Source organism: Callorhinchus milii, unplaced genomic scaffold (genome assembly GCF_018977255.1).
Source record: "Callorhinchus milii isolate IMCB2004 unplaced genomic scaffold, IMCB_Cmil_1.0 Scaffold25, whole genome shotgun sequence".
NCBI classification, from domain to species: Eukaryota; Metazoa; Chordata; class Chondrichthyes; order Chimaeriformes; family Callorhinchidae; genus Callorhinchus; species Callorhinchus milii.
In genome coordinates this window covers 3317186-3340855 of record NW_024704766.1, presented here as the reverse complement: position 1 = coordinate 3340855, position 23670 = coordinate 3317186, and the positions used below count along the sequence as shown (strand labels likewise).

Below are 23670 nucleotides of genomic sequence, written 5' to 3'. Positions count from 1 at the left end.
AACTGCCAAACCAGTTTCCACCCAGTAGATAGTTTCCTATTAACTCAATAATCCTTAGAGGTGTTCTATTGGGAACTTGCTCAGTGCATTGTATCTCATGGAATGAATTCCTTCCAGGCTTCAACACTCCTTCTTACTGAGCGAGAGCTAAACCCTGGTCACTACATGCCTTAAAAGTTCTCACAGAATGCTATTCATTGGTTTTCTCATTCGGAGCAGAGGGAGAGGGAGATGGACATTCCTGGATGCAAAATATTAATGGACCTTGACGTTCAGAACATTGTTCTTTTCTGAAGCTGACAACTTGTGGCTGGTACAGCTGTCCTGATGACCGCCTTTCAGGGTCAAAATTGCATCATTCCTAAGCGTCTTCCATTCCCTAATAATCACCAGTGATAACGGTTAAAACGAACGGGTTTAGGAACGCCACCTTTTTTATCCTACAGTTTGAAAACATTGCAGCTATATCATTGCAGGCCCCCGCTTTACCTTATTACAGATCTGCTTCCACTGAACTTGATCCTCTGCGCCTTCGACAAATAACTGGGGCTTTCCGAGTTTTATGATGTTATAATAATAATAATAATAATAATAATCCTTGTATTTGATATAGCGCTTTTCACGTCGGGAGGACGTCCCAAAGCGCTTCACAGAACACACTGTAAAGTGAATGACTGTATATTTGTGGGCGAACGCGGCAGCCAATTGCGCATAGCAATGTCCCACAAACAGTCGTAGATTGAAAATGACCTATTTATTATTGTTTTTGTTTTGGAGGATTATTATTAGGCTCTGTGTGGAGTAAGGAAACTTGCCCAAGGTTTCGCCCTCTGCCGGGAATTGAACTCAGGTCTCTCACTTGCAAAGCGAGTGCTCTAACCACTGAGCTACAGGACTCCACGTATTATATTTATACATATATTTCACTCCACATTCAAAGCACCCAAACCCTTTGTGTGACAATTCCGGCCCCTTCATTACCAATTGCCCTTTTCGCCCACAACGTCCACAGGCAATTCACTTTACAGTATATTGTCTTTGAATCGTCTCGAAGGCATGATAAGGCGCTATAGCAAATGCAAGGATTATTATTATTATCACTGTCCTCTGCCTCTGTCGTGCTCCTACACTGATTCAAACCTCGCTATAACTTCAACAAAGGGAAGAGTGCAGAAAGCATACCTAATGTTTTACAAAACTATAACTATAACTGGTGAAACGCTGACATAGATTTGAGTCGACATTGCTGTGCTCCCAAAATACAGTGTCAAGTCACTTTACAGTACATCCTGTGATGCGCTTCGAAATGCCTTGACGACGTGATAAAGCGCCAAATCAACTGCAAGGGTTATTATTAATGAATTAATTAGTTAGTAAATAATGAATGATGACCTCAATCCCTACGTTCGGTATAGGATCTGTCAAGATCAGTGCAGTCAGCGACTGTGCGTTTTGTGGGTGAATGCGGCAGTCGATTTGCACCCAGCAGCGCCCCACAAACAGCCACCAAGTGAGAGATCGATTTACTTGAGGGAACTGTTTTGCCAGGACACCAGGATAAAAAAAAACTCTCTTTTCGAAGAGTGCTGCAGGCTCTGTAACGTACACCTGAACAAGTACATATTGCAGCTCGGTTTAAGGTCCCATTCGAAGGGCAGCATCTCCGACAATGCATTTGTTCCCCGAGCACCGCACTGCAATCTTAGCCCTCGAGATGATGTTTGCTCAAAATCCTGACGCGGGGCTTCGAAATGTCATCCTCCTGACTCAGAGGCCTGAGAGCGGCCAACTGAGACGGGCTGACAAGACAAATGGCAGAGGAGGATTGAAGAAACCAAAGCAGTGGGTTCAGTGGATATTGTGTAAGAGAAGGAAATGTAAAAACAACTCATTATCTGGGATGCTGGAAATCAAGCTGACAATGTTGGGACCGCAATTACTTTGCGAGAGAGGCTGGAATTGATGACGGGCGCTTCAGCCCATCTGATCGCACCCTTCCAGGATTCCACCCCACTGTCCTCCCATCACAGCGCTGAGCTGCTCTTTATCTTTACAAATGAGTGCAGCATCCTGTTCTCAACCAGCCAATTAGTCACTCTCCGGGAAAACGATTCCGAAGGCGTTGGCGGTTGTTTGGAGGAACGCTGGCTCAGCACAATCCGCGGGTTTGATGCATTACAGCACAAAGTCAAGATTCATCTGTGTTACAGCGTTATACCTACACTTATGTCGCTCTTTTCCTGTCACCTGGGCACCTGAGCTTGAGAAGTGTGTGTGTGTGTGTGTGTGTGTGTGTGGAGGGGGTGGGGGGGAGTTGATGAGGGTTGAGGGGGAAGAAAGGGCGGTCAAAGAGGCAAGTCTTAGAGACTTAAGAGGCAAAGATTTGAAAAGATTTGACTCTTTTAAACAAATGTTGCCGCTCCCCTCAGCAGGCTGCGTAAACGTTCCCAAGATAATGGTTTCGCCCACAAACTATACAGTCGATTCACTTTACGGTGTGTTCTGTGAAGCGCTTTGAGACGTCTCGAAGACGTGATAAGGCGCTGTATCAAATGCAAGGATGATTATTATATTGTCATTAAGGGTTTAGACTGGACTGACACTTGCGGACGAGCTCAGATTCCTTCGCTGGTAACAGATGGTTAACAGTGAGGCCGGTTGAAATCAAAGTGATAAATTGTTCCAGGTTGGTGTCAGCCTGTGGGGTCACCTCACACCCCAGCGTCAGAAGCTGGTGAGAAGGTTAATTGCTGTCCTCCTGCGCAACATCGCTCCTCTCCTTAACAGGACGCAGGATCTCAGCTTTGAAATGACCGGGGCTCTCCGCTCCCCGCTGCCAAATGTACCCTGGGGAGGTGAGCGGCATTTCCTTGATGGTCTCGGCAGTCCGGTTGCTGAGCCAGTTGGACCTGCAGTACGCCAAGGGACTTGGTAATGGCAGACTAGCCAGCCTGGATCATCAGAAAGACTGGGAACAGGGATTCACCCCACTCAGCTCCTGTGAATGCTGGACGTTAAAGCTCCTTCGGGTGGGGGGTGGGGGTAGACCTAGCCCAAAAAGCCAGCCAATGTTTTGAATGGCAAGCAACTCATTAAAACCTCAGTGGTTGCCCCAACCGCACACTCTGGGGTCCCCAAGTCTAACACTCTCTGCAATTAGGGAAGTGGGCTGCATCCCTCTAGGAAGAGAGCGCCTATTCGATTCGAGACACAGGGAAATTTTCCCGTGTAGGTGGCATGCGTGAATCTTTCTGTGTGGTCTGGATAGTCAACCATGGTGATGAGTTTCTGCGTGTGTCCCCGGCTGAGCAAAAAACACACACTCAACCCTTTCTGTCAATCAATAACTGGGTATATGTTTTCAGCCCTCTCTCCCTCCCTCCCTCCCTTTCTGTTTTACCACAGGGTGAACGCTTTCAGACAAATTTAATTAGCAAAATTAGCAATCATTAGAATATCATTTTGTACGCTACATATTTCAATTAATATCCGGGTCTAAGCACATTAAATGTGGGTCGACTTCGATTTCAGCTGTGCTGGGTAATTAATTTTTATAAATATAATGCAATTTGCTTTGCCCAGTTCATTTGTCAAGTTGCCAGAGTTAGACTGTGTTATTAATGTGTCCATCTTTAATCTCCTTTCACGTCCGAACTGCCAACTGCACAGCCACAGTCTATCTCTGCACAATAAAAGTTTACACAGAAACAGTAAACTCCGGATAACTCAACACTGGCTTATATTGGCACTAAGTCATCATACTGACACTATCCCAACTGCATTTATTTATGTATCATTTATATGAGTTATCCAGAGTTTACTGTATATATATATTTTTTTTTCTCGACTGCAGAGAGCATCAAACCATTTACAGGGTGCCCAAAGAGTCTTATGTTTCAAAATAAGAAAGCCTATTACCCAAGCAAAATCATAATTTCTTTAAGACTTATCAGACATTGTAATGGTGTCATGACTTTTTAGTCACGCTGTGTATAGCGTCCTTTAAGCGGGATGGCATTTCAACCACTAGAGGACCTGGTTTTCTTTCCCCTCCAAAAAAGTGGCATTTTTCTTAATTAGTTTACGATTTTTTTCCCCCCCCCTCCCGCCCCAAATTAAAATAAGAATTAATCCTTGCTAATTGCACATACTTGTGCATACTTCATACGTCACGAGCCTTACGGAGTCTGAATTCATATGAAGCCATTTCCTGAAGCAGAAGTAATTACTGCAGAAAGCATTTTTTATTGTCCTCGGGATTCAATTTTCGTGACACTGTAATTGTTTTTATCGAATGAGAATTTCGCTCTGCGAGGTTTAGCGGCCGGGGGAATAGCGCCGAAATCTGAATTTCTGGGAGCTTTTCGAAACGAGCAAGATTAAAATCTCGGCAGGAAGCAAAGGCAGAGAACAACTGGAGCGCTGAGCAAAAATACTGGGAATAAAAATCGGGAAGGACGTTTCAAAGCGCTTCGCCCATCGATAGTATCTGAAATGGTGGTGGAGCTTTCCTGCACTTAGCTACTGACGGAGAGCTCGGACATCAAAACCATCCTGAACCTTTTCATGGATTTTGAATCATACTAATATTAATCCTCGCATTTGATATAGCTCAGGATGACCTCTCAAGGATGTGCAGCGACTTGCGTTTGACGGCAAACCCTGAAGCCCGATTGCAAACAGCAATGTCCCACAAACCGTCATGAAGCGAATGACCAATTTTTATCTGGGGATTGTAGGCTACGACACCGGGCGAGAGAATCTCCCTTCAATCGTTTGCTGCTATCGTTTTCAGCAGTTCGGTCAATCTGGGAGAATTTGCATTGGACTGGTTTGCTTCCTAATTAATTTTTGTTGCAATTAACATCCTGGCCAGCCTTTCCAGTTCTACGAATAAAAGGTGCAATCCAGAGAATTAATAATCCCATCCACTTCTCCACTTGCGAGTCCCCATTAGGTTCGTCACTTGCTGAAATATTTAAATTATAATTATTATCCTCTATAATATTAATAATATTTCTCGTGATAAAAAAATTGGGAGATTTTGCAAGAAAAAGGTCACAACGCTTTCTAAATGTCCACATGTTATCTTGAGTTTAGCAGAAATTGCCATGATCTTAGGTCGAGCGAGAAGACTCTTATGCACAATGTTGGGTTTTTGTACGTTTCAGACCAAGGAAAACATGGATTGATTTCTATTTGGAATGAGTGTAAATAGATTCAACGATCATCCGACTGTATAAATGAACTTACTGCCATCAGTAAAAGTGCAGAAGATTACAACATAATAACTCAGTGGTAAATAAATGTACACACACACTGCGAGGAAACCAAAACACTGAACAATCAGACGAGGCAATGCATCGACAAAGGTCCCACAGAACGAATCGGATAATCCTAAATCTTGCATTTGACGTTACCCTTAACCACAGTGGCGAAATGTCTCAAAAGCGCTTCAACAGGATTTTACTGCGAAATGTAAAATTCACCCACAAGATACACAGTTCATTTTACAATAAATCCCGTGAAGCGCTATGGGACGTACACCCGACGTGAAAGGTTGTGATGTGAAATGCAAGGAGTAAGATTATTAATTATAATAAGAATTACAACAATAATAATAATGACAGTATTTTGCAGGCAAACAGAACCGCTAATCAATGTCCCACAAGCAGCCATGAACTGAACGACCAATTTTATCTGCTGGATTGTTGGCCAGAACACCGGGAGAAACTCCCTTCTCTGATTGTACCGATGTGACGCTCTCTGCTATGATGTGACTGCAGCACTGAAGGAAAGGGAAGGGTCAAGAGTTATTTCTCCAGTTAGGAAGGAAACCAGGGGTCAAGTTATTCCTGGGCTTTCGTGACCTTGATCTCATAACATCCAGTTACAGAGCATCAATGACGGAGACGTGGGAGCAGGCTTTCTACATGCCCTGCAAGCTATTGAATGATAAGCTGGTCATCCCTCGAAGCTTCCTAATTTTCTATGGGTTGGGGGGAAATTTACTGACAAGAAATTCATTGTACAGGAAAGGAGCTGAGAGACGGGATTAGAGAAGACAGACGGCTCGAATGCGGAGCAAAGCACCACGCAGACACAATGAGCTGAATGCCCTCTTCCTTTTAAGAAAATTACCGCCGTCCATTGACTTTCGCACCACCTGGTTCGCGTTGAGAATTAAACCTTGGAAAACATCGAGCAGCGAGCATTCTAAAGGCATGCAAACACCAGCACAAACACAAGCACGAGGACAACAAGCTATCACCGAGTGTCTGCACGGACAGAATATCATTTAATCTTAGAGCAAACGGTTGGTTTGAAGCTGATTGACGGATCCTATCCCTCCCAAGTCTGGAGCAGCAAAGGGAGAAGAATTTGGGAAATGCTGGAAATGAGCCCAAGAGTAGGGAATATTGTCTTGGTCTCTAATTTCCCATTGCCTCCCTTTCTCCCAATATAAATGAAAGCTAAACTCTGCTGGAAACTTGAAATTCTGAGCCTTCCCCATTAGTAACTCATTACCCTCTAGAGTCTAACCGGCTAAGGTTAGTGTGGTTAGGTTTAATGACTACCTCCTGTAACCTACTTTCTACGCTAGAGTTAAAAGAGTTAACTAGAATGTGGCTACGTCCAGGTAGCCATATACCTTTTGTGTCACGGGCCTTGTCCATGAAGCCTGCAGGAAACAGACATGAAACAGAACAACAAAAACAAAGAAGCAAGAAAAAAAAAGCCTTGAAAAAACTGTTGTTCGCAAAAACTTTTCAGACGTCGACAATACGAACAAGCACAGCCGGTTAACACGAGAGAAGTTGCGTTGAAACAGATTTCTTGCAGGCAACAATGTCTGAGAAGGTTACTTGAACACAGAGGAACCTCATCGCTACAGAATACGGCATCAAAATAACTTTCATCTCCTCCTCTCGTGTTTCCAGCAGAAACTCTGCACAATCAATAAAGAAGCTCAAAGTTTGCATACAGATAAGGAGACTTGACTGCTGTAACAATGTTTGCTTAACCCACGGAAATTCAATTTATTTTTTAATTCGATTCGATAGGATTTCACTGCATGACATTTTAATACAGTGCATTAATCTGGCCTGATCTAGGTATCGTAATTTGTAGGCTGCTCTGAGAAGAATCATCAGCTCATATAAATTTTTGTGTGCGTGAGGTTCCCAGGCCTGAAAACGGACGAGTCAATAATTTGCCATCACAAAGGGTTTCTTCCGAGAGCTAAACCCGATTCTCTGTACACTGTTCGGGCGTGGGTTTTCACAAAGAGCGAGACACTGTGACGACGTGCAATTTGATTTAATTTTCACTGTAAAAGTTGACGTCTAACCCGCCTTTACTTTACTTTTTTTCCCGCGTTGAAAAGATTTACAAAAGACTTACCAAGTCTTTACGGACTTTTATTCTTTACAGTGTTAAATACAATAAATACTTTCTTACAGGGCAACCGAGAGGGGTGGTGGTGGGTGGGGGGCTGTGGAAACGGGTGGTAAAGGTGTGCTTTACCTCCCCAGAGAGATTGGTGTCGAGACAGATGTCTTTGACCCTGTTTTTGGTCATCTCCCCTCTCTCCCTTGGCTTCCACCCTCAGCTCAAGCCAGGAGGGTTAAGTGGCATTGGGATTCCCTCCCGACATGGAAGGTTCTGTTTAAATATAAATTTGTATTGTTTTTAAGTGTGTGTGTGTGTGTGTTGGGGGGGAAATCCCATTCCATCTCAAAGTTGGTAAGTTCACATTGATGATCAGTGCAGTGGGTTTTAGAAGTGATACAGAGAACTGACTGAATGGAAATCTCCATTGGCTCAGATTTTTTTGGATTGACAAAGAATAATTGGAAGGGGAGAGGGGTGAGTAGACTTACTCCGCAGATTCTAACAAAGAGTTGATACCTATGTTCGCTGGGGCCGTGTGTGAGGTGGGGAGGGTAATTAAAGTCAGTATTTCCAGGAAGACCATTGCTGGGTGGAGCTGAAAACAAGTGTAAGTTAAATCCATTAAAATGCACAGTGTCTACGGATGGAAGAAATCAGTCAGACATGTGTTACGTAAGATTCATGCTGCTTCTAAATCGTTCCGTAACTATAATTAATTCTGACCCATCGCACAACAAACTACTGTGCTTTACCCACACAAAACTGGCTCACCAAGCCCCTTATTTGTCGTGGATACATGAATGGATGTCTTTAACATACAATTTGGATTTAAAAATGAATGAATGGATGAATGAATGAAATAAAATGAATGGGTGGCAGTAGTGAGCATCTAAATCAGTGGTTCCCAAAGGCTTAAAAGAAATGTCAGCCATCTGGTATGCATCCAACTTTGCCGAGACCCTAAAGTTAATGTGCCCTCGCCCCACTGATAGCACCAGTTTAAACCTACTCTGTACTATGTCACGCTTAATGTATTTTGTGTAATGGGCACTCAGAACCGTGTGCTAATATGTGTCATGCAGACACTCTCCACATGGAGTGGGGATTAAATTTTCTTTCCATTTCGTCCTTCTGAACACTGAATCTATTTTACAGCACTGGAAAGACGCACACGCATTTGGTGGAATTATTTCAAGTTAACGACGGGCGAACAACACACTATCAAGATAATGCTTGTCTTTGTTTAACAGTCAACAACAAGTCATTGCTTAACAGACCCAAAGAAGATTATAGGTCTTTTTTTCATATATTCACACCGCTTTATATATTTACATTGGTTTCTCTTGTGAAACTGACAGCGTTTTAATGTGAGATCTTTCCGCCATAAAGTGCTGTAACATAACTCTTTTTAAACAGACTTAATATCATTAAAACTAATTAAATAATGCAGGCAATATTGATTACTCTCTGTGTAAAGCTTAGTTATTTCTCGACATCCACTCTCTGGAACTCCATTCCCATTTCCCTCCGACTTGCCCCCTCTCTTCCTCTTCTCTTTTAATGTACGCCTCAAAACGTACCCCCTTCTCTCGTTGACCATGTTTTAGCCAAAGCCCACAAAATATACATTCACTACACTTTACAGTATATTCTGTGAAGTGTTTTGAGACGTCTTGAAGACTTGATAAGGTGCCACATCAAATGCAAGGATTATTATTATTATTATTGTTATTATTATTATTATTATTATTATTGAAGCAGTTGGCTAGATAATAATTGGCACTGATGCAGAATATTTTATTGCAGTTTTTACGGGGACTGACTCTGCATGTGGACATTTGCCTGTGTCTGGAATGTGTCTGGCACTCTCTCCCTGGAGGGACGCATTCTGCTTACCCAATACCCGGAAAGTATTAAGTACGGGTTGGGGCAATCCAGAGTTTGCGTTGAGGTAACTGCTGGAGTTTAAATAAGCTAAAATCTCATAGCTTGGTATCGAGGGCGCTGTCTGGTAAGCTTCCCAGCTGTTTGTCCAGCTAGGACCACCCAACCCATTAGGCATCAACAGTGCCCCTGGACCTCTCTGACTCGGGAAACAGAGGTGACTGGCCCAAGAGGAAACAAAAAGAAACATAAACGAGAAGAAAACTAGGCAGAGAGAGAAAAAAAAGAGCAGCAGGAAAAGAGCTGATACAAAAACAACGGAGAATAATAATGAAGGGAAGCAATAGGAGAAAAAAAAAGCCAGATGGAAATAACTTATTATAACCTTGGCTTTAAAGATAACACCCACGTCTATCCTGTTCCTGGGGTTGAGAGTGGGGCGGGGGGGGCTTTAGCAACGATTAGCAAAGGAAACTAAAAGAGAAGCACAGACGAAAATATCATGGAAGGGGCGAGTCAGATTAGATATGGAAGCATATATTGTACATCTTGGCTCACTGGTGTAAAGAAAAGCAACTCCCCCTCCCCACTATTACATTTTTAACATACAATACGAAGCATGAATGAAACATGAATTTCAACTGATGACCCGATGAGCAAGTCGCCAAAACAATAAAAGCCAAGACTGTAAGAGACGGACGCGATGATTCTTTTGCGCACCTCAGTTAACGCCAAGTCGCTGACGGAAACCAAACAGGGCTTTGATTTCGGCAGACACGGCACAATACTGGAGGGCAAAAGCAGTACAAAACAAGACACACTGCAGTGGTACACGAAGGAGATGGGTGAGGATGTAGAGTGCATTTGTTCACAAAGCCCTTGTCAGTCCATTAAACCCAAGCTCAATTCTTGGGGAAGAACGTTGTGTTAACTGGGAACGACGCATGGTTTTAACCAGCCATAAATTGTGTGTGGTAGTGGTGGGTGGGGCGGTGGGCGGAAATCCCACTGTTGAAACAGTTCAGTATTTAAAGGCTTTTTTTTGCTATTGCAAAGGGAATATAATTAGAAAATCTCTTCAAAGTGTTTGAAATTGTGCTGGGGGGTGGTGATTCTCTGCTCTCAGCACGGTTTGGGCCCGACGTGTGCTCTCATTCACACTCGAGGAGACAGAGTTCAAGTTTTTTTTTAGCGGTGAGGCCACAGGTGAAAGTGGAAGACACCATCGGATCGTCTGATGACTGAATGAGAATTTAAAACTATCAATAGCCTTGCGTTCAAAGCGCTTCCCAGGACTTAACACAAGTTAAGTGCAGATATCCTCCCCGCGTGAAAGAAAGAACTGTGGATCATTTAAAAAAAAAACAATTGGGTCAATCAATCCACGACTGTTTGTGGGGACGCTGCTGTGCGCAATTGGCTGCCGCGTTTCGCCCACGAAATATACACAGTCAATTCACAGTATATTATGTGAAGCGCTTTGACAGACGTCTCGAAGACGTGATGTGGCGCTATATCAAATGCAAGGTTTATTATTATTATTATTCCCAAATTGAAGATGTTTGCAATGTGCCTGAGTCTGGGATAAACCATCTAAACCTCTAAGGACAAAACAATGGACTGAGGAGAGGAGCTAAGTGTAGAAACACTACAGCGATATGGTTGGCTCTTACCAAACAGAGGGAAGGAGACCTTTATAGGGGAACATTAGAGTCTGCAAAGGGGCATTCGCCAAATTAAGGGATTTACGGCAGTTACAATTTACAATTTCCATTGTACAGCAAGTCGGTAATTCCCCATGTTACTTTATGGCTCAAAACACCATTCCCTCCACTCCGCATGCATCGAGGTCAGTTATTCCCAATGTAAACGGAACCGTTCGACCCCCCCCAGAAGGCAAACCTCCTACCTTGCTTCCCCGATACACATGCCAGTGTCTGTTGTTTAGGCTAATTTTCCAACACACTGTTCATTGTCTACTGAGACTCTTCCACTAGAACAGTTAGTCTAGGCAAATGGTTTGCGGTTGGCTGTTCCAAAAACAGAAGCTATTAAGCCTCGGTTGGATGTTTGTGGTCTTTGGAACCTTCTTCATCGTGAGCGGCTGTTGTTATTCCACCAGTACTAATTATGCAAAAATGCATGCATTTGGCAGCGAGAAGCACACACTTGCATACACAAACAGAAGGACAGCCCGCCACCAATGACCCCATGCATTACATCTGTTTCGCTGAACTGAGATTAACTGATCAATTTTTAATGTTGCCTAATTTTAAACGAAAGTCAAGAAGTGGAGTCCGATCACGGTGTGATTACGTTTCTCAGGAGTTCCACTGCCAACTCTTATCTGCTGGATTACCTGCATTCATTAAAACTTAATGTTACTGGGATCTGAATGCAACATTTCTAAACACTCAATTACCGGGCCGATTCTTTGGTTAAAGACTGCCTTGGCTCATCTCTGGGAATCGTCAGATTGTGGAGCTGTAGTCAGGTCAATTTGTTGGGTGACGCTTTTAACATTTACTACAAACCCGCTCGGATGTGGTGTGCCAGAGATCTCCGAGAGGATTCATATTAAAACCCAGCACTCAGATGAAGTGCTGCAAAGCCGAAATCCGCAAGCCACAATGCCAATGCTTGGCTTCCTGAATGTCACTAATTTGAACGGTGTGTGGAGCGAGCTGGATAAAGGGGGTGGAGAGAGGGAAAATGGGGGCGAGGGAAAAGGGGGAAGGAAAAAAAGGGGGAAGAAAGAGGTAAGGAAGAGGGAAAGGTGAAGAGGGAGTGGGGGGCATTTATCTCCAATACACCAGGTACATTTGATAATTCGATGTAATTAACCGTATGAATTTACTCCTAAAATGACCCCAATATTGTTCTGAGGTGGCGGGAGCAGTCCATACAATGATCGAACGTATGTTAAAAGAACAGCTGAGGAACATAAGAGTAGAGGCATTGTGAATGAGTGTAATACGGTGTGTATTTTTGAGGTTCGAGAATATTTGCCCCGGGACCTCACTGACAAGATTGGATCAGGAAATAACGGTCAGCAGCTTATATCCTCACATCTTTGCATTCAAATTGCAAGCCCAGATGCACGACATGCAGAAGTGTTCAGGCCATGTTATGGTTGGATTGGGGGGAGTGGGGGGGGGGGGGGGAAGAGGGGGTAACGAGGGAGAGGGAAAATGGGGAGGGAGAAAATTTAGATCTTTCCACAAGTTTTCCCGTGTCAAAAGCTGGTACTCTGGTGCAATGAAGTCCAAGGCCCACAACAGAATAACGGTAAGAGATGAATCACATACACAGATTCACAAACACACGTGACACAAGTACACACACGCACACACAAACATACACACACATGCACACACAGACACACGCGCATATATACATACATGGGTAGTAATAATAATACTCCTTGCATTTGGTATAGCGCCTTATCACATCTTCGAGACGTCTCAAAGCGCTTCACAGGATATAGTGTAAAGTGTATTGACTGTATATTTTGTGGGCGAAATGCGACAGCCAATTGCGCACAGCAGCAGCGTCTCCACAATCAGTCGTGAGTTGTGTGACCAAATTATTATTATTATTACATTTTTTAAGGGATTATTACCCCTGGAAAAGCGATCCGCCAATCGACTAACAACCGGGTTCCTACTTACTGCCGGGTAAACAGAGGCGTGGGAGTAAGGAAACTTGTCTTAATGTCTCGCTTGCGAGGTGAATGCTCCAACCAATACACCACAGGACTCCACAAATACTTACACAGAACGTAAACAAATACATGGACACATTTACATGCGCACACATACGTATACACAGACACACTCATGAACACAAGTTCACACACGTACGCACATGTCTACATGGATTTGGGAAGAGACTTGATTTCCTCACAGCAACATCAGAAAGCCCAATAGCTGATGACGCCTTTGGAGACCACGTGGCATTTAGATGTCAGGGGCTACCCAGGTTTGTTGCTCTCTCACACAGAATAGCCTTTAGAAAACAGGCCACTGAAAAATATTCCCTTTAAACAAAGCTATTTTTGTTCCATCTGTCGATGTCAACTGGAACGCCTCTATGCCCAGAGTCCCAGCTGATGTCTAGCTCCTCTTTATTGCCGGGGAGAACATGCACGGCTTAGTGACAAACGTGAGACAGGCAAAAGAATAGAGATGCGGGGAGAGATTCAAAACTGCTAAGTGTTCGCGATCTTTTCTTGCTGGTGAGCGAGCGAGTGCCTTTGTTGGTGGATCGCAGTGACAATACGCAGTGATATTGTGCTCATCTATCCCCCTTTGGGTGAAAACGATGCAAGTTCAACCCCGTTTAGTTCCAAATGGCATAAGGCGAGCGTTTTTTTTTTACCTGCTCGCCATCTTGGTAAGTGTGGGTGCCCTTGGACCAGATGATGGTTGGAGTGGGGTCTCCTTTCGCCTCGCAGGTCAGGATTATCTGGTCTTCAAGCTCCACGGCAGTCTTGTTCTCCACGTAGGTAATTTCGGGCTTCACTGTGATCGACGAGAATGGAAAAAATTCCGGTTAGCGACACAAGAGGCAATAACAATGACGACGATAATAATCCTTGCACTTGATGCAGCGCCTTATCTCGTCTTCGAGACGTCTCAAAATTTTGATACCAATCCCAGGGTCCTGTCCTCAACCTGTTTCAGCCACTAATTACTGCTCACCAACTCAGTGGATTCCTTATTTAAGTCTGTAACTGCCGGTCGGGGGCGTTGGTAGGATCATAAGAGTACTACTGCAGCGGAGAAGGAGACCATTCGGCCCATCGTGAACCGTGGCCAGCAGATAACACTCAAAAAGTGGGCTTCAACTCTGGACCGAAATGACGACCATCTTCTCAAGCCGACAACTCGCCACTGGAGGGAGCCCTGTCATTTCTCACAGCTCGCCACGGCCCTCTGGTGGGAGGAACACCGCAACACATGGAAATCAGGCGGAAAGACTCCCGAAGGCCACATAATAATAATAATCCTCGCATTTGATATAGCGCTTTTCACGTCGGGAGGACGTCCCAAAGCGCTTCACAGAATAGACTGTAAAGTGAATTGACTGTATATTTGTGGGCGAACGCGGCAGCCAATTGCGCACAGCAATGTCCCACAAACAGTCGTGGATTGAAAATGACCAATTTATTATTTATTTGGTTTTGGAGGGATTATTATTAGGCTCTGTGTGGAGTAAGGAAACTTGCCCAAGGTTTCGCCCTCTGCCTGGAATTGAACTCAGGTCTCTCACTTGCAAAGCGAGTGCTCTAACCACTGAGCTACAGGACTCCACATCACAGTAGCAGCAATAAAAATAACACTCCTCGCATTTGATCCGGCGTCCTGTCGCGTCTTCGAGACGTCTCAAAGCGCTTCGCGGCATATACCGTAAAGGGAATTGGCTGCATGTTTTGTAGGCGAAACGCGGCGTGGATTGTGTGATCAAATGCTTATTTTGTCAACAAAATTTTGAAGGTGTTATTGCCCCCGGAAAAGCGATCTACCAACTGACTAACAACCGGGTTCCTACTCACAGCCGGGTAAACAGAGGCGCGTGGGCTAAGGAAACATGCCCAAGGTTTGGCCCTGCCCGGGAATCAAACCCGGGTCCTCTCGCTTGTGAAGGCGAGTGAGCTACGGGGCTCCACAATATTTAGCTTCTTTTACCAAAGACTTTGAGGGTGATCTCCATCTCGAAATCGCCAGCCTTGTTCTCTGCGATGCAGATGTAATCGCCGTCATCATTTTCCCCGACTTTGTTTATAACGAGTTGGGATCCATCCTCGCGCATAATGTACTTCTCGCCATCTGCCTCGATCAACTCATCATCCCTGGAAGGCAATATCGCAAGAATTATCTTCAGAGAAATACCACGACAACATGATCGTTTGGAACGTCTCGGAGGGTTTCAACGGACAACTTGTGGCCCCGCGGGCCCAGCACCCGATCAGGAGGAGCGTTGGCCTCGACAGGAAATGTAAATTCAACTTAACTTGGTTCCTGCAAAGGGAAACCATGAAGAAAGCCATGTCAAGAAACTAGATCTACTTTGTTGGATCACAAGGAAGTTCTTTTTGTTTTAACGCATCAGTTTCCAGGGACTTCATAAAAGCGACTCAACTGCCTGTTTCAAACCTTTCGGCTCAGCATCTCCCCAGTTGGCTTTCCGTGGGGAGGGAGTGGTGGGGGGGGTGTTAAGCGCGCACAGCGACAGCAACACGAGTTTAGGATTAGAATCACAGGCGTTCACTGAGCAACGTTCGGTCCTTTATGAGTCTGCCCCTGGTTCTCAGAGTAACTTGTTCATTCCATTCCCGTTGCCAAGACCCCGTCCCCATACCCCCTACACTCTCCACCTTTCACATACCTGTCTCTATTGCCCTCTCGAAAAAAGACATCAGACTTCTTTTCCTCTAACATCTTACCATTCCACGACCCAACAACTCCCCTGTGCGAAAATCTCCTAAACTCTGCTTTCGCTCTTCCGATGACTATCCTATTTCCTCGTCCTCTCGTCGACGACTGGCTATCCTCACGAATTTAGAATTGACCCATCCCCAGCTAACCACGGTAATTATTCTTTTCACAGTTGCAAGCCTCCTGTATAATTTCCGCTTCTAACGTTCAAACGTCAAGCTGTGTTTTCCAGAAAATGCCACGGTCTACATGGGGCACAAAGCGCTTCCGATACTCGAAAAGAGGTTCACGACGGAGTTGATCAGATTTGACCTTTTCAGAAGACAGTTTGCAAAGCTTTCTAAATGTCCGCTGCAAGTTTCTGACTTGAATTCTTCGGGACGAGTGTATTTCGTCACTCGCAGCAAATAAATACCCTGACATTTGTCTTTCTCCCCCAGGTTTTAGTTGTGGGTTTACGGCACTCCGTCTGTGTGAAGGGCACAGTATAAATGCAACTTGTTCTTGTAATAAACCCTGTTAAAGTACACAAGGGCAATGCAAGACCACTTTGCTCACGATTAAAGTGGTGTCTTACGAGTTATCAGTTCAACTCGAATCCCGGTTACAGCCTAAGCTGAAGCTTACAAACTTAATGACCCCCAGTTGCGTTCAATGAAGGAGAAAGACTGGGGGGGGGGAAAAAAACACACTCTGAAGACGTCGGACACAAAATCTCTTTGCGATCAGCTGTAATTACTGCGCACTCGACAAGACAGCTGCGGGGCCGATGCGCGGGCCATCGGATAAAAAACACGTAACGCAGTTATAGTCAAACAGTAGCTGAAAAATGTGACCATCGTGGGGTAGGGGTTGAGGAGGGGGTGAAATCAGACGCACTTTTATCAGCGTAGGAATTAGAAGCAGCGTTAACCTTTTAGTTGCAGGTTTGCGCCACAGATTACAGCCATTCTAGTTTTCGTCGTGGAGACGTCTCAAAAAGCGCTTCGCAGGATATGCTGTGAAGAGTAGCGACTCTGTGTATTTCTGTGGGCGAATCATCACCTTTTTCGGAACAACATCTGGGCGAATTTCAGGCGTAGCGCAAATCAGTGCTAATGAGTACGAGCTGTTTCACTCTCCGTTTAAGTACCCTTATTCATCTTACCTCTGCCAGGTGACCTTGGGCTGCGGAAAGCCCTCAGCATCGCAGACTAGTGTAACGGACTGATTAATCAGCGCTGTGGCGTTCACCAGCGTCTCCCACACGCGGATACTCGGAGGAACTGAAAAGACAAAGTTTTTTTTTCACTTCAATATAATAATAACAATAATAATCCTTGCATTTACATACATTAGAATATACAGCACAGAAACAGGCCATTCGGCCCAACTGGTCGGTGTTTACGCTCCCCATGAGCTTCCTCCTGCCCTTCCTCAACTAAGCCTTCAAGCACAACCTTCTATTCCTTTCTTCCTCATGTACCTATCTAGCTTTCCCTTAAATACATTTGATACAGCGCCTCCTCAGGTCTTCAAGACGTCTCTCAAAGCGCTTCGCAGAATATACCGTCAAGTGAATCGACCGTGAATATTTTGTGGGCGAAACGCGGCAGCCAATTGCGCTCAGCGGCGTCCCACAGACAGTCGTGGATTGAAGTGACCGCATTATTATTATTTCTCTGTTCTTTTTTGGATGGCATTTCGACAGGACTCTGACAGTCCACACAAATATTCCTTGGGTTTTGGTACGTTGTCGCGTGCTTTGTCGAACGGTCTTGAAGCACTTGGCAGGATTCACTGCTACAAAGTGTGGTGACTGTGTGCGCGTAGGCGAGCGTGAAAGCTGACTGACGAGTCGAAGCTCACCGTTGACAATGACACTGATGTCCTTGAACTTGATCTCCCCCCTGGCGGCGATTCTTCCCTCACACCTGTAGACCCCTTCGTCCGTCTTCTTGATGTTCCGGATTTGCAGATAATTGTTGGACAGCATAGTGAAGCGAACTGCAGGCAACAGGAGCAGAGAGCGTGAGTCGAGAGTTGACCTTACCTTCCAAGCGTGCGGGTTTCGCAAGCGCGCCGGGCCGGAAAGCGCAAGCGCGCGCCGCCAACAACATCGTAGGCCGAGAGGAGCAGCGACAGCCGTGACTGACGTACCGTCTTTCTTCAGCACCACGTCTCGTCCTCCGTGTTTCCAGGTGATGGTGGGTGGCGGGGAGCTGACTGTGTCGCAGATGATAACTGCATCGTCCCCCTCTTTGAACTCCTGGGGAGAAGGCGCGTTCCTGAACTCCAGCTTCTCTGCAAGGCAAGGCGATGAGGGGCCAGGTCAAATGCCAGGATTATTATTATTATTATTATTAAATTATTATTATGACAACAACAAATTACGTTTACACAGCGCCGTTCACGTCAGGAGGACGTGTCCCAAGATGCTGGACAGTCAGGGATCCACATCTAAGCTGGTGGTTGGGATCAGGAGGGGTGGAAGGCACTGTTCGAAGAGGAGGATCTTGAGACGGGTCTTGAGGGAGGGAGGGAGGGAGGGAGGGAGGAATTGTGCTTCCGTAAGCCCATCTGGGGCTTACGGAAGCACAATTCCTTTGAAAATTTAGCTTTGCGTTCGACCAGAGAAGAAGAGGGGGTGCAAACCCTACTCCTCGTGCCCAAGAGATGACAAGGACTCTTTGAAAGGGGTGTGTGTGTGTGGGGGGGGGGGGGAGGAAGGGGTGGTGGGGAGGGAAGAGCTGTGGACAAACACGACAGCCAATTTTGCACATAGTCACGTCCCATGAATGAGTTGACATGGGAGTTGTCAGTTGGGGCACCAGGAGAAACTCCCTTCATCTTGATGTCCACCTGAGGGCACTTATCAGCTGAGTCAGGCTGTCACCTTGAACAACTGCGTTAGTTAATGGGGGAACAGAAGCAAAGCTCGGTAAGAGCCTAGCAGCGCACGGCAGAGATAAACTCAGAGCAAACTTCCTGATGTATCAGAAAAAAATCACCCGAGACTGAAGCTCAGACAAACAACGGGGTTAAAAAAAACACAGGCGCTCGGAAAGTACTTTCAAAGAGCTTTAGCACTGAATTTTTCCAAGGTGATCTTTTGAATTGTGCTTCAAAGGAGGGTTTTCGAAACCTCGACCGAGGCCCGAGCGATCTATCTTACTGACTGGACGGAATCGATGTCTGTCCACTGTACTCCCCGCCTGTGATTTATGGTTCCCACTGACATTAATTGGATTTAAAATTATCGAACAGAACTGTTGGGCTCAAAGCGCCGTCACTTCAGGGATGTAAAACAAGAATCGCAGTGCGGTGTCCTCAGGAACGAAGAGACAGGAGGAGGAGTCCATTCAGCCCCTCGAGCCTGTTCCGCCATTCTATAAGATCGTGGCTGATGTGTCCCTTCGAGTCCAATTACCCCGGGCCCTTTGCCCCGTATCCCTCGATGCCCTGACCTAACAAAAATCTCTCCAGCTCGGTCTTGACTGGATCCAGCCGTAATCCACGGCCTATTGGCACGAGAGGGGGAGAGTTCTGCAGCCCCCCCAGCGTAGCATTTCCTGCTCCTCTGCAAAACCCGCCCGCCTCGTGTCCATCTACCGATCCGCGGCTCGGTTTGCGAACTCCCGACATTATTTTCTTGAGGTCAAAAAAAAATAAAAATAAAATAAAATAAAAACGAACAATAAAAAGCAAAAGTTGCCAGGACGCTCACGGTATATCTTGACGTTGACGGTGGCTTCCGACTCATTGCCGTCATTGGAGGTCGCCACGCACTTGTAGATGCCGGCGTCGTCGATGTTCGCGTTGTACAGCGTCAGGCTCGAAGACACGTCGCTCAGGATCACGGAGATACGCTGCTGGTTTGGGACGATCTTGTCGCCATTGGGCAGAAACCAAGAGATGATGCTGGCCTCCCCAGTCACTGAGGGAAGACGATAATATAATAATAATAATAATATAGTAATAATAATGATAATAAACCTTGCGTTTGACACAGTGCCTTATCACGTCTTCAAGCGCTTCATAGGATTTACTGTAAAGTGGATTGACTGTATATTTTGTGGGTGAAACTTGGCAACCAATTGTGAACACGCACACTCAACACACACTCCCTCCCTCCCTCCCTCCCTCAAACACGAGTGTTCAACCTTGCTCTCTGCATTTACACTGCCACTTGTCACTTGCCTGCCAGCGGTATATATTTCCCACTCCACATTTCATTGGTGCTCTTGTTGGTGGACTTCTTGCCGCACCTCTATCAGGTCCCCACCACCAGTCACCACCATCCTTCTCTGCTCTGAAGAAAACAAGTCCAGCCTCTCCAATCTCTCCTCATAACTGTAACCCTTCATCCCCGGAATCACTCCCCCGGTAAGCCTCCTCTGCATCCCCTCTAAAGCCTCACCATCTTTCCTGAAGTGACTTGTCGGAAGGACAATCAAATGCACTACTATATCAATGACACGACAGAGCAAACACAAACTCGAGTTCAATACTAAGTAGGTTATCAGTGATACATCACCAATCATCTTCTGTAATGCTTTGATAATCGGGTTCCCAACTTATAATATTGATAACAGATTTCCTTGCTCACGGGTCACTGGTAGCTTTTCATAGCGCATTTTGGACAACACACTACATAAAGACAACACGGTTCACCCACAAAATATAAAGGGAATTCACTGTACAGTATTATCCTGTGAAACGCTTTGAGATGTCTCAAAGATGTGATAAGGCGCAAGGATTATTTTTATTTAAATCCTGTGAAGCCATTTGAGACATCCTCCAGACATGAAAGACACTGGATCAACGACTCCAATCATTTACAATGCAGATAATGATAATAATTATCCTTGCATTTGGCAAAGCACCTTTCATGTCGGAAAGATGGCTCAAAGCGCTTCACAGGATTTACTGTAAGGTATATTATTATTATTATCATTATTAATGCACGCAGTAGGATCCCTTCTGTTAATCTTTGCAGCCACTGAGTTTACTTGTATGGCTGCACACAGCAGACATCTTACCTGAGCATTGAAAAAATTTGGATTCTCCCACGCTAACTTCCCCCTGGGATGGCATAATGTCCACCTGCAGCGAAACTGAAAGAGAACAGCAGAGGTGAGACACTGTGTAGAGCTCACGGGATATCAGCATCACACGAATAACCACATGGAGCAGAGGAGCAGTGCTTATCTTATTGGCTCTATTTACTCAACGACAACTTGAATTTGCATCACGGCCTTCATGGGATTGGAAGGCAGATGGAGAGCGTGTGAGGCACAGAGCCTGAGGCAGGAAGTTTCACAGGTTAGAGGTTTTATTTAATTTTATTTTGGGGTCAGCAGGGTGTCTTGACACGTGCGGAAACCGATCACCGTTGCTTAAGAGCATCCGAACCATGCGTGAGAATTCCACGCATCCCACCTGCACGAAGAAATCCCAGAGGTGGATTGTTGGCATGGAATGCCCTCTCTCGCTCTCTCTCTCTCTTTCCCCCCATCCTCGGAGAGATGCATCCTGCTTACCTAATTCCGGAAAGTATTAGGCGCAGGTTGGCAAGAGTCCAGGCTTGTGGGGAGCTAAGAGTGTGCGTTGGGGTAACTGCTGAGAATCTAAACCAGCTAAAACCTCAGTGCTAGATATTGTATATATTTGCTCTGTCGGGTACATTTAGTGATTTAACTGATTTTTTTCCCCCCGTTATAACAGTGGTGTAGCAAGGAACGGAAATCGGATTGGGCACCACTAATGGTGGAAAGGCAATGAACAAATTTCCATTCACTTCACGGCTGTTTTGTGGGGGCATCGCTTTGCTCAAATTGGCTGCTGTGTTCACTTATACGCAATCCATCTGGACACCTTGTGCTCAAGTCACCCAGAAACTAGTGAAGCACCACCGAGATTGGGTGAGTCCCCAATAAATTCCTGCGAGGAACAGGACGTGATTGATCGCGGCAGGAACATTAACAACCAACAATAGAGCAACCGCCTTCCTTCTCAGCATGTTCCTGGTGCGCACGGAACAGGCAGAGAGCGGGACAGAGAGAGAGAGAGAGCATTCAAAGCCAGAGCCAGTACTCCATCCTACTCACAGGGACATGTTCCAAATTCTCCACGTAAACAGTGTTCGCTCTGCTCTGGCTAGGAGATTCGTTTTAGGACGAAACTACCAAACACTCTGACTGTAATGAAACAGTTGGCGCCAAATTAATGCCAAATTCCCAATATAGTAGAAGGCACTCACTACCCATCACATCTTCCCTGCAGTGTCTCTGCCTGGGGCGGGGGGTGGGAACAAAGCAGACATTTTCTATTTGGATTACAAAATCTTCACCTTAGATTGGGGTAATATTGCACACCATCTACAATAGACACATGAGTGCAATCTCCCAACAGAAAGTCCACTTGAGAGAGAGAGAGAGACACAGAGAGAGAGAGAGAGAGAGAGAGAGAGATATCTCCGCCGTCTTAAACATTCCACATCTCAGTCACTTCCAACGGGCATTTTTTTTTCAATCACCAAATCAATCTTAATTTTATTCCCCGAACAAAGGTGGCAGAACCGGTCTTGGCTGACTTGTTTAAGGAGCCCACGGTGAAGATGTGTGGATCCGGTGCTTCAGGCTTTACAAAAAAAAAACAACAGAAATACGCTATTGCTTCCGACAGTGAGTGACACGTTAAAAACGTCTTACACCTTCGATTCATCGCCCAGGCTCTTTTCTCTGTACACCAAGGCAACCGGCAGGTATGACGCTTTTGGTTCTGAGAAACTGCGCCGAGAATGTGTAATGAAAAGAGCTGAGTACATTCTCTCCCGGGTGAAGCAATCTTGCTACGCTTCTTGTTGCTCTGGCAACGTTAGCCCTGCCTTCTAATGAAGCAACTTGGCTTGGGGTCTCATTTATCTGCGGGACAGATCCTCTTCTCGGCTTAAGTGCCGCAATCGAGTTCAACTCGGGAAAGGATCGGATGGCAATTAGATATCGACGCGGTCTTCCGAGTCCGAATTACCCCCCAACCCCAAAAATTTATCAGCCAAATGGTCGCCATTTCCCCAACTGAGCTTTGCTTCCACATCAGCATCGCCGAGTTGATTAAATCCAGATTACAAATCCTATTAGTTATTTCTGAGGCTTTGTATTAATAAATGACGCGTGCGGTTCAATTAAAAATAATGCCCTTTTTTTCCCCCTCGATTGATACGCCGAATATTTTAGAGCCTCAAAGACTCCTGGAACCTCGAAAGGCTCTGCGTTTGCCACGCGCAAATTTTCCGGCAGACATTCGCCTGGAGACACAAAATCACTTCCACCTCACCGTACATCCTGTGAAGCGCTTTGAGACATCCTCCAGACCTGGAAGGTGCTACACCAAATGCAAGGATGATTTATTATCGTTATCTGCATTGCAAATTGAGTCAATCCGACTTGCTCCCTCCCCGGCCTGGCTCGGTTCTGTTGAGCGCTTGAGAATTATTATTAAAAAATGTATTGTTAAAAACATGCAGGGTAACATCCTCCTGACACGAAAGGGGCTGTATAAAGGGAAAGCAGCCCTCCATTCTTTGCTGGGACATATTTGCATGGTCCATCAGCTTGGCACATTTGACAGCACGCTAGCCTTTGAGTCGCGGGTTTGAGCCTGACTTGGGCATATGCTGTTGTCTTGGCTGACACTCCATTGCCGAACTGGGCTATGTGTGTCAAGATGTTCTGCCCTTTGTTGAGGTGTGAAAACCAGACCGGTTGTGTATCCAAGTAGATGCTAAACATCTCATTGCACTACTCTACAAGAGAAGGTAATTTCTCCTCGTGTCCTAGCCAACGATCCTCCACATTCATTGGGTATTTCAGAGTTTTGCCACTATGCCCTGAAACTCTGGAACTCTCTCCCTCAGTCCCTCTGCCTTGCCCCATTCCTCCCTCCCCACTTTCAAATCCCCCCTGAAGAT

General features: G+C 45.5%; 1 protein-coding gene across 17 annotated transcripts in view; it reads right to left on the bottom strand.

The window, feature by feature from the left end:
- Positions 1 to 23670, bottom strand: part of LOC103180312 (neural cell adhesion molecule 1) — a 238670-nt gene that overhangs the window by 62497 nt on the left and 152503 nt on the right. For 12 of the 17 annotated variants that reach the window (XM_042343873.1, XM_042343866.1, XM_042343867.1 and 9 more), the window contains exons 1-8: positions 20741 to 20870; positions 19426 to 19635; positions 17859 to 18002; positions 17568 to 17705; positions 16867 to 16984; positions 14970 to 15133; positions 13660 to 13802; positions 6653 to 6682 (exon numbers count right to left, since the gene is read on the bottom strand). In XM_042343873.1, the coding sequence (XP_042199807.1) occupies positions 6653 to 6682; positions 13660 to 13802; positions 14970 to 15133; positions 16867 to 16984; positions 17568 to 17705; positions 17859 to 18002; positions 19426 to 19635; positions 20741 to 20870 (1077 nt within the window). Of the gene's footprint in view, positions 1 to 6652; positions 6683 to 13659; positions 13803 to 14969; positions 15134 to 16866; positions 16985 to 17567; positions 17706 to 17858; positions 18003 to 19425; positions 19636 to 20740; positions 20871 to 23670 lie in introns of those variants that run through there. The other 5 variants (XM_007896089.2, XM_007896096.2, XM_007896097.2 and 2 more) reach the window with 2 other exon arrangements.